Source organism: Vicugna pacos, unplaced genomic scaffold (genome assembly GCF_048564905.1).
Source record: "Vicugna pacos unplaced genomic scaffold, VicPac4 scaffold_20, whole genome shotgun sequence".
Taxonomy (NCBI): Eukaryota; Metazoa; Chordata; class Mammalia; order Artiodactyla; family Camelidae; genus Vicugna; species Vicugna pacos.
Window position 1 is genome coordinate 82,099,150 of NW_027328741.1, and position 20,201 is coordinate 82,119,350.

The 20,201-nt window shown below is 35.9% G+C and overlaps 1 protein-coding gene across 3 annotated transcripts in view; it reads right to left on the minus strand.

Annotated features, from left to right (window-relative positions):
* Positions 1-19,745, minus strand: part of LOC140694059 (uncharacterized) — a 54,591-nt gene extending 34,846 nt beyond the window's left edge. The window contains exons 1-13 of one of the 3 annotated variants that reach the window (XR_012069799.1): positions 18,908-19,745; positions 17,333-17,418; positions 16,747-16,867; positions 16,053-16,091; positions 15,384-15,449; positions 14,522-14,585; positions 13,082-13,149; positions 10,950-11,154; positions 9,522-9,629; positions 7,558-7,668; positions 7,114-7,176; positions 4,808-4,892; positions 1,660-1,893 (exon numbers count right to left, since the gene is read on the minus strand). Coding sequence is in view for 1 of the 3 variants with exons in the window: in XM_072957526.1 (XP_072813627.1) it covers positions 17,349-17,418; positions 18,908-19,605 (768 nt within the window). In the remaining 2 variants the exon portion in view is untranslated. Of the gene's footprint in view, positions 1-1,659; positions 1,894-4,807; positions 4,893-7,113; positions 7,177-7,557; positions 7,669-9,521; positions 9,630-10,949; positions 11,155-13,081; positions 13,150-14,521; positions 14,586-15,383; positions 15,450-16,052; positions 16,092-16,746; positions 16,868-16,933; positions 17,054-17,332; positions 17,419-18,907 lie in introns of those variants that run through there. The other 2 variants (XR_012069800.1, XM_072957526.1) reach the window with 2 other exon arrangements.
* Between the last annotated feature and the right edge of the window lie 456 nt (positions 19,746-20,201).

The following is a 20,201-nucleotide window of genomic DNA, read 5'->3' on the forward strand; positions in this document are numbered from 1 at the left end:
CAAGTTCTCTGAGGTGTCAGGATAGAAAAATCCTCTCTGCCTCGGGCCATAAACAAGTCTCCGTCCTACCTAAGAGGTTGTGGGGCCCCCACGTGCAGATTCAGGTCTCAGCCCCGCCCCCACCCGGGCACTAGGCACAGGAGGAGATGGTAGCTGTGGCTGAGCCCTGCCTCTCTTCTTGCGAGATGTGCCAGTAATGGCACAGGTCTGAGAGACAAAGGCTTCAGCACCCCTCACCCCAGGGCACATGCTTGTTTATAGTTTTGTTTACATTCTGGGTTAAAATTTACCTGACAATGAAATGTATAAATTAGGCTTTTGAGGTTCATCCTTGTATCAGTAGTTGATTCTTTTTTATTGTTGAATTGTATTCAATTGTTTGAATATACTATCATTTGTTTTATCCATTCTCCTACTGATAAATACTTAGGCTTTGGATATCTTTTTTTGCAAGCAAACTTTTTTTAAAAAATGCAAATATAATATACATGCTTAAATGTGAACATATCTTAAGTATACAGCTCAGTGATTTTTCACAAAGTAAACACATCTATGTAACCTTCATCCAGTCAAGAAACAGAACATTGCTGTTCCACTTTGGGTTTCTTCCAGATACTATGGCACCCCTTTGATGGATTCACCATCCTAAATTCAGCCACCATGGATTGGTTTTTTTTCCTTTGAAATTTTTAGTCCCGTACATTCCACTCAACATTACGTAAGATTCATCCACTAGTGTTTTCTGTAAACTAGTATATTTATTTTTATTGCTTTAAAGTATACAACTTGTATGCATGTGCCACCACTTATGGTTATGTATTTATTGTTTACAGGTGTTTGGGTCATTTTCTATTTGGGGCTATAACAAATAGTGATTATGAGAATTTTCTGGATTTCCTTTTGTGCTCAGATGTAGAAGCTTCTGAAGGGTACACAGGAAGTGTGTGTGTGTATGTATGTATATGTGTGTGTGTGTGTGTACATATATACACACACACATATACATATATAACTTTCATTCAAAAAGCCTACTTTCAAAGTATTTGTAAGAATTTATATTCCCACTGGCCATGTGTAAGAGTCCCCATTGCATGTTACCCTCACCAATGCTTCATATCACTTAACAACTAACTACTCTAGTGGATGTCTAATGGTGTTCCAAGTGTGGTTTTAGTACGTATTTTTATTATTACTAAAGAGCTCAGCCACTTTTCATAGCTTATTTGGATTTTTCTTTTTGTGTGTGAAGCACCTGTTCAATTTCTTTGCACATTTTAATATTGAGGTTTTGCCTTTTTCTCCACTGGTTTTTATTCTCTATATGCCCTAGATACAAGTCTTTTGTTGGATATAGACATAGCAAATATATTTTCCCACCATGTGGCTTTTCACTTTCTTAATGGTATCTCTTGATAAAAATAATTCTTAATTTTACTGAAGTCCAACTTAAAACTCTTCTTTTATGTTTAGTGCTGTGTCCTGTTTAAGAACTCTTTGCCACTTCAAAGTCATTAAAATATCTCCTACACTATTTTCTAGATGCTTTATTTTGGTGGGGGATTAGGTTATTTATTTTAATGGAGGTACTGGGAGTTGAACCCAAGACCTTATGCATGCTAAGCACACATTCCACCTGAGCTTTACCCTCCCCCAGATGCTTTGCTTTTTGTTTCAAATTTATTAGATTTATAATCTATCTAAAATTACTGTTCATGTATGGTACAGGGTTTAATTCAATACTGTTCCATTGGTCTATATGTCTAGCTTTAGGTAGTTATCACATAGACTTAATATTGTTTTATAATAAGTTCTTTAACATTGTTCTTTAATATCATCTTGGCTATTGTTGGCTCTTCAAGCTTCTCTATGTATTTAGAATCAGCTTGTCAAGTTCTACAAAAAAACAGTAACAACAATTAAGTTTTGGGGATTTTGATGTGCACATATAAATCTTTGAATCAGTTGAAGGGGAACTGACATCTTTAAAATGTTGAGCCCTCCAATCCATAAATTTGGATTACCTCCCCTATACTTATTTTTATCACTGCTGTTACAAATTATCACAAATTTTGCAGCTTAAAGCAACACAAACTTATTATTTTATGGTTCTGTAGGTCAAGTCAGGAACAGGTATCACTTGGCTAAAAATCAAGATGTCAGCAGGGCTGTATGCCCTTCTGTAAGTCAAAGGAAGAATATATTTCCTTGTCTTTTCCGGCTTCTAGTGTTCACCCACATTTCTTTACCCATGACCCTTCCTCTATCTTCAAAGCTAACAGCTTTACAGCTTTCTAATCCTTCTTCCAAAGTCATATCTTTCTGACCACATCTGGGAAAGATTTTCAATTTTTAAGGACTCCTGTTGTTAGACTAGGCCCATGTAGATAATCCAGGCTAATCTCCCTGTCTCAGAGTCCTTAACCTGATACATCTGCAAAATACCCTTTGCCATGTAAAATAACATATTCACAGATTTCAGGATTAGAACATGGATATAGGTAGGGGTCAGTGTGGTGCACTATTCTGTTTATCAAACTGTTTAACATTTGATGCTTTCTGACAAACGTATAAGATAGAAGATCCTGATCATGTTTAGAATGCTTCCTCTGCAAAATATTGGGCACTGAGTTTATTTGAAAGGACTGAAAATAATATTACCATAGGAATGGTTTCCTAATTCAACTGACATTTACTTACTTTATACTTAAATACTCAAAATGGTCAGCCAGGAGTGGGATCTTGGCAAATAAAATAAAAGTATAATTCAAGCTTTTATCACTGAATTTATTAGCTAATCCTATTTTAGAAACAGACAGAAAATAAAACAATTTAGAGTAAGTCTGCTTACTTATATATTAAGTGAAAATAAAGTTTTAAAAGCATGTCTGAATATGGGATAAAGTGAGCATCATAAAATGTAGTGTTAATATTTAGTAACTGGAAATCTCAAACTCCCAATTTATAAACAAGTTCATACTGTATAGCACAGGGAACTATATCCAATACTGTTTTGTAGTAACTTATGGTGAAAAAGAGTATGAAAATGAATATATGTATGTTCATGTATGACTGAAGCATTGTGCTGCACACCAGAAATTGACACAACATTGAAAACTGACTATATATATATATATATATTTTTGAAAGGACTGAAAGGACTATATATACCAAGAAAAAAATTAGATTGCTAACCAATAAAAAATCTGTCAGTAATATAATGCTAGAAACCCTGAGACACAAAAGAAAATTTCAGGCATACATCTGTTTATAGAGTCATAGAAAAAATAGTGCCTATGCAAGTCCCTGATAAGCATGAGAAAATAGGAAAGGCAATATAAAAGTTCAAAATGCTTTGCTATGTAAGAGCTGCAAGATGACTCAGACACAAACTTAAGTGGTCAAAATATCTATATAAATAATGATAACTTAAAGTAATTGAGGGCATCATTTTAAATGAGATAAAAATAGCTGCTCAATTTTCATATTACTAAGCAAATCATTTCTGTTTATAGTAGGTTTATATTATTTTTATATGTATTTATATTTTATAAAGACATATCAACTTAGATCCTGGCAGATAACTGACAGTGGACCAACTGATTGATATAAATGGGCATCACAGGCTTATCAGATTTCATATGATTTAAATATACATTAGTTATTAGCTGTCAGGAAGAGTTCAATTTTCATTTAATCTAACATAGCTGTGCCACAGGCAGGTTACTCTGTGTTCACAATGAAGGATCATGATAGATATGAAGATATCAAGCCTTATTGATCTTCATAGGGGTGCTTTTATAAGAAAAGGAGAATAAAATAAGAAAAATCTAAAATACTACTTTTTTTTATAGTGTTCTAACAGTTATATCTTCTATTTTTTAACTGAGTTATAGTCCATTTACAATGTTGTGTCAATTTCTGGTGTACAGCACAATTTTTCAGTCCTTTATGAATATACGTATATTTGTTTTCATATTTTTGCACCATGAGCTACTAAAAATTCTTGAATATATTTCCCTGTGCTATACAGTATAAGCTTGTTTATCTATTCTATATATACCTGTCAGTATTTACAAATCTTGAACTTCCAGTCTGTCCCTACTCACACCCCTCCCCCCTGTAAAATACTATTAAATCAACATATATTTTTGAAGAACTATGAAAAATGGGAAACTATAAGTTGTTTCTTTAAGTTGGAGCAAAGAGAACTAGTTTAACTGGGAAAATACTTAAAATCTGGCAAGTTTTATGATTTCATGTTCACCCCTGACAGCTTTTCTTTCCTCCTTTCTCCTTCAATCTTTATTGGACCTTCTAAAGAATTAAATTACAAAAAAGAAAAAAAGAAATAAAGAAAGAAAATTAAGAAACAGCTCTGCATGTAAAATAACCTCCGAACTGGAAAGATGGTATACTTTGTGAAAAATTTACAGCTGCCAACTTATGATCTATGTCTCTGTCCACACTGCCTTACTTGTTAGGGAGGGTCTTAAAGAAAAAGTAAAGAAAAATAGCAAATTATAATGGCTTTTACATTTTAAATTCTTTTCTATGTGTCTACAATCTGCTCTATCATGAGTTATTAAGATAAACTTTATCAGCTATACTCTACTTTCCTATCATGCACATTGTGACTCTGAGAAGCATGCACGCTCTAACTTACCATCTGCAGGTGGTGTACAGGTTAAAGCAGTTCTTTTGACAATATATGGTTTTGTAGTCTAGTTGTCTAACTACTACATAATGGAAAAGATGTAGAACTACTGGTACCACTGCCCTCGGTCTCTGTCATTTACCTTAAACATACCTGGAAAAGTAGATTCAAAAACTCATTGGCAAGAACATTTTTCACACTCCAGATCTGATATTCTTCTAGAGTTAAGATGGCCATTCTGAAAGAGAAACAATATTTAAGAATATCTTAAATCTTCATTTTCTTATATTATTTGAATTAAATTTGTTTTATTAAACTTTCAATGGTCATTTGTCTGAAAGAAAACTAATGATTTAATGTAGATGCTATGTATTCATCTGAAAGTAGGCCAGCAAGAATAAGTTCAAAAGTAACCAAACTCTGAAGTAGTCAGTCATAACGTGGGCAATTTATCACCAAAAATCTTCCTCCAGTAAGACCTGGGAAATAACTCACAGTATCTTCTGGTTCAAGGTGAAGTTTACTAACAGAACCCACAAAAGGTTCTGGGTAGAGAAAAAGGACTGTTTACTAACTTTGAAAGCATTTTTCCAAACTCTTTGGATTATGCCCTTTGACCTAACAATTTTCTAAGATCTTTAAAACATCTGGCAATATTATTAGACTGCTTAAGAGATTTAAAAGAACTAAATATATATAATAAATGAGTATCTATATTAACATTTCCTCAAAATAAAATGTAACATTACGTTCACAAGTTGAGTAAAGCAGTATTTTTTTTTTTTTTGGTGTCAAAGTGTACCAAAAATTACATTTATATACAGTAGACAATATTTCTTGGCAGGCAAAAATATAACCAAATGCTTCTTACTTCATGTTTTGAACAATCACCTTAACAATCCTAGATGAATAATAATGTTCTTAGCTTTTATTACTTAATTATATTTTATTATCTAATGATTTATTATTTAATGATATTTAATAATATTTATTATTAATGATATTCATGTATTCATTCAATATATATTACCATTTATTATGAGAAAAGATTTTAAAGCACTGTGATGGTAATTATTGGCTTTCATGATGCAACTTCCATTGAAGTATATTAACACCAACTTAATGTTACAAAATAATGGGTAATATTGTCACCGTCTAGTCACCAGTGAATATGGGTAACAGGTTTGTTTGAAAGGTACAAAATCTATTCTAAATTTTTACCATTTCATTACTATGATTACACGGAGATGGAGCAGCTAAATGATCTTTTTTTTTAATGTTCAAAAGTACAGCCATAAGAAGAAACTCGGTCGTATATAAAAATAGACAGCAATGATAACCTCCATACTTATCAAACACCCAGAAGAAAGGCGATGGAAATTGTATCTCTACAGAAGGTATTTCCTAATAGAAACTTTCCTGTGTTTCTGTTTTCATATATACCAAATAGAAATGGCTACCTTAGTTTTGGGCAGAAAAGTAAATGAAGACGGTTATCTGAATTGCCAAACAAAGATCAAGCCCTGAGAAATTAATTTCTATTATTTATTTCTATTGAGTGTCAGTTAATAAGACTATGATGATTTCTTCTGGATTTGTGATTGAAAAAAATGTTACTTATTTTTCTAAGCCTGTGTAAGGCCACTATGGTGTACATCCTACCATCTGCAACTTGGTACATGTCAACATTTGAATAGAAAGGGTCAAATTAACTCATATGTGTCTCACATATATGGATTATCTTCAGTTTCACAGGGATACATAGACATTAAGGCAAACATATAATATCTTTAATAAATGTTGTGAAACTAAAAAAATTCAAGGCTTTATTCTTTGTAAAGTACATGCTTGTTTCTGCTATTATACACTTATTCTGGCTGCTATTAAAGAACTTAGGACAGACCCTCACCAATATTATTGAAAAAAAATTTAAAAACTATATACACCACCCAGATTGAGATGAAAAATAATTTCCATCATCCCAGATATCCTATGGTCCTTCTCAGTTAAATCACCCATCTCCAAAATCACTATTGTAACACTTATTAACATTAGTTCTGTCTCTGTTCTAGAACTTCATATAAATTAAATTGTACAATGTGTTCTTTTATTCTGTGGCTTCTTTTGCTCAATATAAGTTTTGTCTTACCATAATGTATTAAACTGTAAGAAGTAAAGATTATAAACTACAGATGGCAAGGGCTGTCTCTACTTAATTTTTACAAAATGCCTAGCTTATAAAATATAATGTTTTTATGTAAATAACACTTAATGGAGTTGTTTAAAGGTCGAATGGGCTTTCCTTAGGGACAACTTGGAGTTATTGTAACCACAGGTCCAAATAAGCATTTAGCACGGATGATGCAGAAGAGATTCAAGTATGTATATGTAAGGTATTATACCAATTCAGAATATAATGTATTTTTAGAAAAGAATAAGTTAGTCTCTGCTAGACTCACCTTTGTGGTGTCATGTGCATTCTATGTGTCTTCTACAATGTTGGATAGATCCACAAGTAATTCCTTTAAAACCAGAAACCCAAATCAGTAGTTAGGAAAGAGAAGGTATCATTTTTATTAGACAGTAGCTGAAGTATAAAATATTTTTTCGGTCAAGTTTGCTTTTTTTTAATTCCAGAAATAGATTGCTTGTTTGCCTTAAAAATTTATGACAATTTTCCAGTGGTTTCATTTATTTTTTTACATAATACATTCAGTTTATTAAATTTTCTAAGGCAAATTCTCTTCCCAATTTTGCATCTTTGGCTATGAATATTTTGAGTAGCATAATATAGAACCTAGAAGTAGTAAGAAATCTTTTTCTCAACCTCTTTTAAAAAATTCTTCACTCTATGTTCCTGTTGGAAGTTTACATGCAAGAAGATGTATACAATCAGACTTTACCAGGGTATCATCGGTGCAGTTGTCCTTCCAGACCTCTGTGCAACCACGTGGCTCTCAGTTCAACCCTACAGAGAACTCCATCACCATCAACATCAAATACCTTGAAGCAAACTAAAGAAAAGAAACTCTTATGGAGGAAAATTACTTTTATATTCTGAAGTATAATACATTTTATTACAACCTGCCCTAGTGAAATTACTTAGTTCCTCAAACAACTACATTCTGGATTAAGTTCTTATTTGGAGGAGATTGTGTCATTAAAGTCCTTTGAACTTGTAGGAATTCCTGTACACTTCACAAGTCTCTCTCCTTATATCATTAGCCAGCTTAGAGAACTCTATCCTTCATCTAAATCTAAAGTTAAATTTCTTGAAAACTGAAAAAGAAGGGCCAAGTTACTATACAATATCTCACAGATTTTGAGAAGGTAATTCAAGCTTTTAAATTAATTTCTAATATTTATAACTGATCACTTCAGAGTTGATTCTTACAATGCTGAAAATATTCCATCTACATTAAGAATCAACAAAAAGCTGGTACAGTCAGCTCCCCGTATCCATTGCTTCTGCATTCACAGGTATAAACAATAGATCAAAAATATATATATATATATATATATATATATATAAATTTTCCCAGAAAGTTCTCAAAAGCAAAACTTGAATTTGCTATGCACTGACAACTATTCACATATCATTTACATTGTATTTACAAATAATTACATTGTATTAGGTACTAAAAGTAATCTAGAGATGATTTAAAGTATACAAGAGGATGTGCATAGATTATATGCAAATACTATGCCATTTTACATAAGGGCATGAGCATCCATGGACTTGGTATCTGAGGGGGTCTCAGAACCAATCCTCAGCAGATAATGAGAGATGACTGTATAAAGATTTTGCCTCTCCAATGTAATTAATGTGCACCCAATATTTTTGCCTAAGAACAATTTCAAATCTTCAATGAAGTTTATATACAACAAGCTAAAAATCCAAAATATCAGCACTTTGCTAATTAACATCAATATCAGCAAAATTGCTAGTTAGTCTAGTTGGTTAACTTCCATTAGTCCACTGGCAAAAAAATAAATTTAAAAAAAAAATTAAGACAACAATTAACCTCAATTGAGAAACAAAGACTTCAGCCTCTTTAATACCAGAACTTTGCTATCACAAAGCCAGGTTAGAGTAAAGATATACTATCAGGGAAGATAAAAGAAATCTAAATTTTTAAGATTAAATAGTTATCTACTTCACACACCCATGTAATAATTATGCTATTAAGTTAACTGAGTGCATCACAGTACAACATTACTAAAGAATATTGAACTATTAAGTATCATATACAAAATATGCAGTATTTGTGAAGCTGTATTTTAGAAAGATGCAGAGATAATGACCCTAGTGAATATGTAAGAATTAGGTTCCAATTAAATGTAAACTGCTGCATTTTCCTAAACAAATATGGTTAAGATTTAGGAATGTAATATGCTTATAAATTATGCCATAATATTTGATAGGTTTAAAAGATAAATTTAGTATTTAATAAACTTGTTTTATCATAAATTTAATTTTGCTAATAAAATATCAATACACACAGTGATAGAAAATAAGTTGGAATTCAAGTTAAGCAAGACAAATTTTCTATATAGACTACCAGAAAATATTTTCTATATGCTTAACATTTTCAAACACATCATGACTGATGTAGTTCATTTATCATGAATTGTACATTTATCTGGAAAATCAACCATTATTAATAACAAAGATCTTAAATTACTCCACAGTAAAAAAGAATAGATGATTGAACCTTTACACTGACCTCAGTAAAACCTCAGCAAGAGATTGCTATTTGCCAAAGGGATGAAAATTCAAGCCTTAATCAGATGATTTTTTACATGAATGGATGCTAATTTTTTTCTCTGTATAGCTTCCAAATTTTGTGATGTTTAACACACTTACATTTCTGTCTTTCAGCCAGAGGTCCTCTGCAACAAGCTGATAGCCCACAGGATATCTCCTTAATATCTATGTGGCTGTCATCATTTTCACCAAAACCATTAAATAAACCTGTAAAATAGGAACACAGACAGAATAAATCACAGCCAACAAACTTCCTGTTAATAATGACATGCCTATGAAAGGAGGCATGACTCGCATAAACTGATTTAGTTTTTAAAAGTTATCAGTAGTTTCCACTGTCTTAGGAAGTTTTTTTTTTCCCCCTGGCATAATTATAACCAAAATTTAAATTTCTAGAAGAAAATACTATCATTTAGTGTTTGGTTTTGTCTGCATACCTGTCTCTATCTTATATTAATTCCAAAAGTCAAAAGTGATTGTAGAATGTAAAAAATAAAAATGTATTTAAAAAATTTAACTGGAAAAATGTCAGAGACCACAATTATCCTAATTTGGAAAGACTAAGAAGAAAAAGGAAAAAAGAAGAAGAAAAGTTGAACTCTATCAAAGATATACTGTATTGTTATTAATGAGCTTCATACAGCTCCTTCATGAAGCAAGAAAACTAACACACTATATTATAAGAGACAGAAATTCTGTACTGCAGTCTTCATTGTACCACTTAATCTGTATAACTAAATATATTAAATTTCAGAAATAAAGGGCAATTTATAATCTAATCCTGTGGTTTTTAAACTTTTCATAAAAAATAAATGGAATCATTTTACTTTCAAATGAAATGATTTCTCAATCTCTAATTATAAAAAGGTAAAAACATAACTGCACTGCTGAAGTGGAAACCCTGTCTGTTCTAGTTTCCCTAACAAATAAATAAATATTTCTGAAACACACTAGAAATCTGAAGAATACAGACTATTTCAAGAATCTAATTATGTGCCCTCAAAGAGCAGAAAATTGAAGCTAGGAAGTAGTTAAATGACTTGCTAAAAGTAAGAAATTTTTTTTAAAAAGGTCTGAATCAGAAGAAGAACCCAAGCTTTCAGATTTCAAATACAGTTTTTGTGATTATCACCCACAACTGCTCCTTGTAAACATCATTTAATATATATAATATGTATATATATATATATATATATACATATATATATTTATATACAGTAGTGAAAAGTTTAGAGCTAAGTGGGGACCTTAGAGATGGTCTAGTGGTTTCTTAATTTTTTAAGGGTGGGGGAAGGATACAGCAGTAGAACCTTCTTCTATATAAAAGAAATACAATAGACACTCCTCAGCTGAGGAAGAGGTGGGGTCATGTGTGGAAGCTAGAGCTTTGCCTATTCAGTGTCCACCACCCTGACCCTGCACCAGATGCTGAGGCACCACACTGGAGCACACTTTCATAATGATTGTCTTGGTCAAACTGATTTTATATATGAGAATATTCAAGTGCAGAAAGTTAAACCGACTTACACAAGGCTCCAAATGTGGAACAAGGCTCACGTGTTTAGCAAAGAACATTTGAAGAAAATAGAAGGATTCCCACATTCACTCAGAGATGGACGAATTGGTGGTGAAGCCAATGGGCCAAATGTCTCTAAATCAAATCATCCAGTTTGGGATTGAGCCCTCAGCAACCAATAGCATTTCTCCAGATGAATGATGTCTGATTCTTCCACTGACAATCAAATCAAAGAAGATTATAAAATCTCACTCTTCTCTTCTGGACAATTAATTAGTTCATCCTGATAATGTAACTTCTAAATATACATTTTAATTTCCCAGTTAAACTGTTAAAAAACTACCTAAAACAAAAACTCTGAAAGACAAATATATTGTATCTAAAGTGGCATGAAAATTAAATTCAAATTAACGTAAAAGAGGCTTTAGAATGGGAAAAAATTTGCAATTTCCCATTAAGCAGACTGTTTAATTCCAACATGTAAAATAATAAACTAAGATACTTATTTTTTGCTTCCCACACTTTTATCTGTATACCCTTTGGTGATTTTAATCCCTATCTTGGATTTGAAAATTCTTGATCATAGTCTCTCCAGGCTACACAGGTAACACACTAATAGCAGAAAATATGTTTGATTTATCCTGTCACTATGGTAACCACTTACACATTTAATACTTATTAAATAAATGTACAAAAGGGATAGACCTAAGCTTCTCCTTCTTGGCCCTAAAATTCTTATTACCCCTCCTATAAAGGCAGGAGCCTCCTCTGTAGGACAGAGAGTAAATGTATCTCCTGAAAAGGATTCCCCAACAAGGGCTGTCTTTTCAGCGTGCTTTTAGATGTTTTTATGGGACATTTCAATAAAAGGATCAAGGACCTAAGCTTCCCAGTATGGTGGGAGTTGTGATGGGCATGGGAGGATGCTCACTTGGGAGGATGAGATGTTAAAGACACTAACAGTGAAAAGGACAGGGCAAGATGAAGGGCGATTTGGAAACAGGACCACAGAGATGTGACATCTACTTCCCACTGTCATCTAAGTGATACCTACTTGAAAGAAATATTTCTACAGTTAAATTCTTTAATGGGGGGTTATTTAAATGAAGCACACATATAATCAATGAGTAGATCACATAATTTTTAGAGATTCAGAGTGCAGTAGCATTTTCAGGGTACTTTTTACATCAATAACTAGTATTTATAAATTCCTGTGTGCTAAATAAGTATGTGGAATTATTTCTATTTTGCTTTTAGACTTACTACAGCTTAACGTATTCACTGCACTGATACAGAGTAATTTTTCTAACGAATAAAAATGATAATTTAATTTCACCATCACCAGATTTATGAACATTTAGGCCTATGTGTCAGGTCCCATTTCTTACCAGCTTTTTCACCAACACCTTACATTGAGGTTATATTGCATTACCCAGAGGTCAGGAAATGTTCTTTCACACATCCACATCTTTATTAGGTCCTGTGTCCTCTGAGGAGAAACATTCTCCCCACTTTCACATCCTTCCATTTTACAGCCTAACCACTAATCCTTCTCTAAACACCTTCTAATGCTTTCCAACCTCACCAGCTACTCCAGGATTTTAACTTCTCTCTTCTGCAACTGTCCTCCACTGTATATAGTATCCAATATTCAAGTGAAGTATGAGTCCTCATTTACAGGTCTGTGGCCTCTCTAGATTACAAAGTATTTGGATTCAGTAACCTTGTCCTTTTATCACTGTTGCTGCTAGAGTTCCTTTCATAGGACCTGATACATAGTAACCACACAATAAATACTTCCTGAATGAATGAATGAATAGCCAAGGCAATCTTCACAGCCAAGGCTTCCCCAACCCAGCTCAGTATTCTTTCTGTTATATCAAAGAGACATTGCCCCATGAAACAATAGACCCTGCACATTTTAACAAATGTATACACTTATTAGGAACTATTATTAGAACAGAGACTAGCACTACTGTTCTCATAGTTATGTCACATAAGTAGTGTATTAAAGCTCGTTCTGATTTCTTGTTTATACAAATCAGCTATGTCTGTCACCAGTTTAAATATTAGTAATTTAGAAAACAAAAGTTATTGATTTATCTACTCATCAGAAATCATTACGACAGATCTATTTACATACCTCTATTGTCAGTTTATATACCAACTGGAAAAGAAGGGGTGTACAGTCAACTCTGAGAGTATAATTGCCTGCAAAATAGATAAGAGAGAATTTTAATACCTCCAAATGGACTACAAACCTGTATTTAATTCTAACTTTATTTTCTAATTATAAACAATATATAACAGATTTCAAATTGAAGGCATCATTCCTGGAGAATTAAAAATAGGGTGGACCTTACAGATAATCATATTCAGTGAAGTATGTCAGACAGAGAAAGGCAAATATCACATTCTATCACTTATATGTGGAATGTAAACAAACAAAAAAAGATACAAATGAACTTATTTACAAACCAGAAATAGACTCATGACATAGAAAAGAAACTATGGTTACCCAAGGGGAAAGGGGGAAGGAAAGAGATATGTTAGGAGTTCAGGATTAACAGATATACACTATTATATATGAAACAGATAACCAACAAGGACCTACTGTATAGTATAGGGAATTATATTCAGTATCTTATAATAACCTATAATGGAAAAGAATCTAAAAACAATATATATGTCTTTGTATATGTATATGTATATGTATATGTATATGTATATGTATATGTATATGTATATAACTGAGTAACTTTGCTGTACATCTGAAACTAATATTACAAATCAAATGTACTTCAGTAAAAAGAAATGAATAAAATTTTAGAATAGATAGATTGGTAGGGACATAAATAGACAGACAGGCAGACAGTCTGGCTAAAACTAAAACACAAGGTGGAAATAACTCTTCAGGAGCCAGAGAGGCTGCAGCACACACTCAGGATAGGAGACTGCAGAGGCGGACTCTGCTGCTAAGGCTGCAGCTCCTGCAGTAACAGTAAGGGTCATTGCTCATTATGGCAGCAGTACCTAGGGGTCTTTGGCAAAGGAAGTGGTAAGGCCATAATGTTCATGTTTTTATTCATTCATTCAATTCAATATCAAGACTTTAGACTAGAGCATGTCAGTAACTAACATGTGTCCTGTGATACTTACCTAGAAATAACCATAATACGATGAAAGCCTAAAGATGCACATGCCACATGTCAGGGTCAAAAGGAAGTCTGTAGTGGGTGCTTATTTCAGAGTTGTTCCAATACATACAGGAACTATTCCTGTATGAAATATCTTAGCCCAACTTTTAAAAATAGCTCCACAGGAAGAATGTCAAAAGTACTAAAGTTTTAAGTAGTAATCCAAGATAGGCAAATGGTAAATATACTAAAGAAATTAGGATCAATAGCTTAGTTATGAATCATATTGATTCATTTAATCATAATAATGTTCTCTCTGGTAAAATGGAGAAATGGAAGTATTATTGAGGCATCTCATAGAAAGAGGATAATCCTAGTTTATGAGTTGGAGTTGATAGACTTAAATACTGGTATACTATTTAATGACAATCTGAAATAAAATTTACCTTCTGTGTATGAGTCTGCATTGATATATGCAACCTCTCTCTCCTGGAGTGTTTTCACATTCTCCTGTAGTTGAAGCAAAGCAGTCACTTAACTCACAGCGTTTACAATTGTGGAAATACAAGCAAAACAAATTAATTCAGTAAAAGAGTGGTTTGCAGATACCATTATAAATCAAACACCTATGCTTTTGACCATAATTTTAAGAAAATGCTATTAACTGGTTGATAATATTAATGCAATTAAAACAAGAAAGAAAAATATTAGTGATGCTGTAGCCACTGTTCATAGCAACAGCAGGGAGACCCAGAGGAAAACTGCCCCTGATCCCCTGCACCATAATATGAAGGGGGAAGGCTTGGAGATGCTCAGCCTCACCCTGGATCTACTGGAAGAGGACTGCTCAAAGTAAGGCCTGGAAATCTGTATTTTTAAAAGGTGTCCCTGGCAATCCTTACAGACATTAAAGTATGAGATCCCTTGATGTTGGAGATCCAAGTAACTTTACCATATTAAAAGTGAGGAAGTTGGAAATTTGATTTATCAAGAATTTTTTGAAAGAGAAGATATTGATGAAAAAGAAAAATATAGGAGGGGAGGATAGAGAAAAAACTAGAGGGAGAGAAGAGTGGCTATTAGGACAAAGGCAAGACATTTCTCACACATACATGCACACACGCACACACATTCTAGAAAAATACAGCAGAAGAAGACTAATGCCATCACACAACATGGGAATATGCAGAGAGAACTCTTTTCTTCTCTCTGTTTCTCTCTCTCTCTCTAGCTTGCTACCTTATAAAAGCAGTTACAGTAAAAACATTTAAAGCTGTGAGTGGTCATCCCACAAATGAGAATTCTCACCTCTGCACTTGACCACATGGGATAGATAACAGCTGATTCTGCTGCAGAGTTTCAATTATGACAGAGCTACAGTAGAAATAAAAAAGATTCCTTAACTATATGTAAAGGTAAATGTGCTGCCGAATATGATCAAGAAGCTAGTAGAAAATGGGAAACAATATTCAAATTGTCTTTTAACTCACATGAATTTAAATTAATGCAAGGCATATTATCTTGTATCTTGGATTTATTTTATCTGTATTTTAAGTTGCTTAAATTATAAAAAGACACATGTATTTCTATATACATGTATTCACAAGAAATTACATATTTCTAAAAGTAAATGACCTTAATGAATAAGATCTGATTCATCTAAATAAGTGTATTATGAAATGCATGTTCATAACACCAACATAATAATAAGACTTTGCCATATAAATGGAATCAAATGTGATACAAGTAACTGTGATTTTATTCCCATACTTATTTGATTCATATTATTACTTTAAAGTATGCAGAAATGAGTCAGAAGGAAAGCATTTTAAAAACCATTCACAATAATAAGAAAGATATGACATTCTTTAAATCAATTCTATAAAGTTTGGACTCATAAATGATGAACAAAACAGAGGATAGTCACAGGAAAGTGCTTTTTGGTGCACCTGCCTTTAAAAAAATACACAAGCCTACCTTGAACATGTAAGAACTTAGAGTTACTGGACAGAGAGCCTAAGGGAAGAAGATGAAAGAAGGGGGTCTATGAGAGACACTTTAAAATAAAGCATTAAGAGCCAGTGACAAATGAAAATTAATCATAATTGAATTAAAAATAAATCCTTGAAATTTTAGAGTAATTCAATTTACAAAATCATTGTATTACACTTCCCAACCAGGCACTTTTGTAAATGGTAAAATATACCTATGGTTACAATTTAGTGTGGAATCTATAAAGGAGAGACTATAATCAGAGTATAGTCATCTAAAAAGAGCATGTTGTTTTCCTGGATAGAAGAAATCCAAGGAAACTGTAAAAACTTGAAAATTAATGCCAAGGATCTAAATCAGATTTTCAATAGGCTAATTCACTTGTCAGAAGCAGCTTCCTAGGTTTGACTATTTTCTGAGCTTACAGATTTTACTTACTTATCACAAAACAAATATAAATAGAAACTAAAATATTTTAAAAATAATGAAAAAATTGGTTTGTGCTTAGGAATTAAGAGGTTGTTCTGTTTTGCCAAACTGATGTAAAAGCAAAAACAAACTCTATTTCTTAAATTTTCTTGTTTTTATCTAAATTAAAACAGTATCAGGTAATGGAACACATCTGTGATTACCCTGAGATACATGTTGACCAAGAAGATATGTTTACTGTCTTAGTTACCTCAGCCCATTTGTGGAATCCAGAAGTCCAAATTTTTCTGCATTCCAGCTGGCAAAAATGGCAGTTCTTCTCAGTCTCCAGCTTGTAATCATTGTTAACATACATGGTTAGGTACATCTGCCTAAAAACAAAGGAAAATTCACTGAAGTCACTTTCTGTCATCACTTGCCATGGAAACATTATTTACCTCTACTAATCAGTATTCCAAAATTCTGGACAACTTCTTATAAATCAGCAGTTCCACTGGTTAGGTCAATACCTCCAAATACGCAGAAGTCCTGATGATCTCCCAGAATAACACATCTGTCTGGAACGGAAAGCATTCAAAAGTATGACAACTTAGAATGTATTATAAAGAGCAGTAATTTATGTTTTTAAATTAAACTTCCTCCTGCTTGAGTTTCCTCCATAGAAAACCATCAAGGTAGTGTCTCCTTTTAGAATTTACCTTTTTTCCCCCACATTTAATTATATCACATCAACCAGGAAATAAATATTAAGAGTTGATTAAGATTTACCTTCTTACTCCTGTAATCTTTGTAAAAACAAAATGTTTTAAGACATTTTAAAAAATTCACCAACTCACCAAGTTTCACAGATCCTCAGGTAGTTCTGATTACATCGTAAATGCTTGTGACTTTCTTGATGTTATGAACATGCATTTTAACCTTCCTAGAATTTCACAAAGGGAACAAATTACTTCACATAGAGCATTATGTCTAACAGGTTCCTTCCAATGTTTTATTATAAGTCTCAGAAGTACAGAAAACTGTTTAATAGGATGATAAATTCCCATATGCCCACCACCTAAATTCAATCATTGTTAATACTGTTGAACTATTTGCAAGCAAGTTGCGCAAATCATGACAGTTGTCTCCTATGTATTAAAGGAATGCACCTTACGGTGAAATCAAATAAAAAAATCAGTATTTTATATTTTTCCTCCCTCATAGCTCTATTGTTGGTATTTATTTAAACTCCAAAATTATTACTCAACATGAAAAAGAATCTTGTTCTTAGCAATTTTTTTTTTAAAAAAATGTGTATTTGTCCATTTAGAGCTCAAATCAATTAAGGGATATAAGCCCCAGGTGCTTTTTTTTGATATTTTGACCAGGGAAAATTTCTGTTTCTGACTTTTCTCTTAAACTGTTACTGAAGCTACATGTTCTGTTTTCCTTGTGTCTGTATGTATCTGTTTATAAATCACATTTTTCATTGTGTACCTCTAGAGGGTATTAATACATGAGATAATAAAGTCTCCTATGTTAAAAGAACTCTGTTCTAATTGAGTTAAATAAACACTTTTTTAAAATTCTTATAAAATAAAACTGAACTTCTAATACCTTAAGAGTTCTGAAATTTTAAAACAAGCTTCTTACAGAACTTATAAAATACTTGCAGAATCCAAATTCACATTGCTAAGGCAAATCATTAATCAACAAGGCTCATTCAACCATTTTAGTTTAATAAAAAACAGCTATCTCCTCTCTGATTCATCAGTGTGAAGTTTCCCTTTCCCTCTACATTTCAAGCCAGTCAAACTAAAGTTCTGATCATGCCATGCTCTTTCCCAGCCCTGCACAAGCTGTCCTCTGCAGCTGGCGTTTACTGCCTGTCTTGATTCCGTGGAAATCTTACTGTTTGTGTAAAATTAAGCTCAATGAGCACATGTTCTGTGGTCATGCCTCCTTAATACCAGGGCTGTCTGGGGTTAGTAACAGTAACGACTATGATGGTAAGCGCACGGGGCCATGTAGCAGTTACGCGTTCACCACTGTGACCACCTAACCCACCCCCACAGAATTGACCGGTGAACTTCGCTCCTTTCCCCCTTCTCTCCTACTCCTTCCCTTAAGTTAACCTAGTATTTTGCATGTACAGTGTTTTGACATTTATCTGAAACACTGCTTTAAACCGTCAGTTGAAAAGGGAAGACAAAATGTTACACCTGGCCCGGAGGAGGAGAGGGGTGGGGAGTGGCTCAGAGGAAGCCAGACGGGACGCGCGGCCTCGGATCACAACACAGCCCTGTTCCTTCCCGAGTTTCGCAGCCGGGAAAGCAGAGGCGTGGGGCCCGGACAGCATCGGGGCCTTCGTGGGAGGCCGAGGGAGGGACGGAGACCCGCGCAGGGTTGGGGAGGGGCCCGCAGGGACTCACCGTCTGTGCAGCAGCTCCTGACCCACAGCTGGGCGGGCGACGGTGGCGGTTGAGGCGGCGGTGCCGGCTGACGGGGCCGAGGCGGCGGCGGCTGCGGTGTCGGCTAAAGGGGCTGAGGCGGCGGCGGCGGCTGCGGTACCGGCTGAGGCGGCATCGGCGGCGGTACCGGCTGACGGGGCCGAGGCGGCGGCAGCTGCGTTGCTGGCTGAGGGGGCTGGGCGGGCGGCGGTGGCGATAGAGGCGGCATCAGCGGCGGTACCGGCTGAAGGGGCTGAGGCGGCATCGGCGGCGGGTACCGGCTGAGGCGGCTGTTCCGGCTGAGGGGGCTGGGTGGTCGCCGGCTGCGATGCCGGCTGAGGGGGCTGAAGCGGCGGCGGCTGCGGTGCCGGCTGAAGGGGCCGAGGCGGCGGCGGCTGCGATGCTGGCTGAGAGGGCTGGGCGGGTGGCGGTGGCGGTTGAGGCTGCGATGCCGGCTGAAGGGGCTGAGGCGGCATCGGCGGCGGTACCGGCTGAGGCAGCTGTTCCGGCTGAGGGGGCTGGGGGGTCGCCGGCTTCGGTGCCGGCTGAGGGGGCTGGGCGGGCGGCGGTGGCGGTTGAGGCTGCGGTGCCTGCTGAAGGGGCTGAGTCGGCGGCGGCGGCGGCGGCTGGAAGGACTTGAGGGACTCGAAGGCCTTCGCCAGCTTTACCAGGGTCACCATGGCGGCCTCCCGCCACGCGGGGTCAGCCCCCGGAGTCGCCGGGCCGACCGGCGGCTCCGGTCAGCAGCGGTGGCAGTGAACGGAGCTCGGGGCCGCCAGCAGTTGCGGACCCCAAGCGCGCGGCCATCTTGGAACCGTCCCGACAGTCCCCGCGGCCCTGCGTCCTGCCACGCTCCGCCGGTGGGGCGGGGCCGGGCCGCGGGATTGACAGCCAGAGGCAGCGGCCTCCGCCAATGGCTGCCTCGCTCGCCCCTTGGGCTCAAAGAGCCGCCACGGCTCTTGGAGTCACTGCATTCTTCCCGGCGAGGGGCGGGGGGGTACTGCACGGAGATCGGAAGGGCGGTTCGGGGGCGGGGTTGCAGGGCACGGCGAGGAGGGTGGGGAGGGCGGATGACTTGTGATTGAGGGTCTCTCTCGGCGAGGGGCGTCCCCGGATGACGCATAGCATGAGGCAGGGAGGCCGGGCAGTGGGCTGGGAGCCCGAGACCCCCGCGGGGCGCTAGCCCACCCCGCGGCGCGGGCGGAGGGCCGGCTCGTGGGACAGCCTGCTATAATATGTTGACTGTTACATATTTGGCCTTACCCTTGTTAGTAGC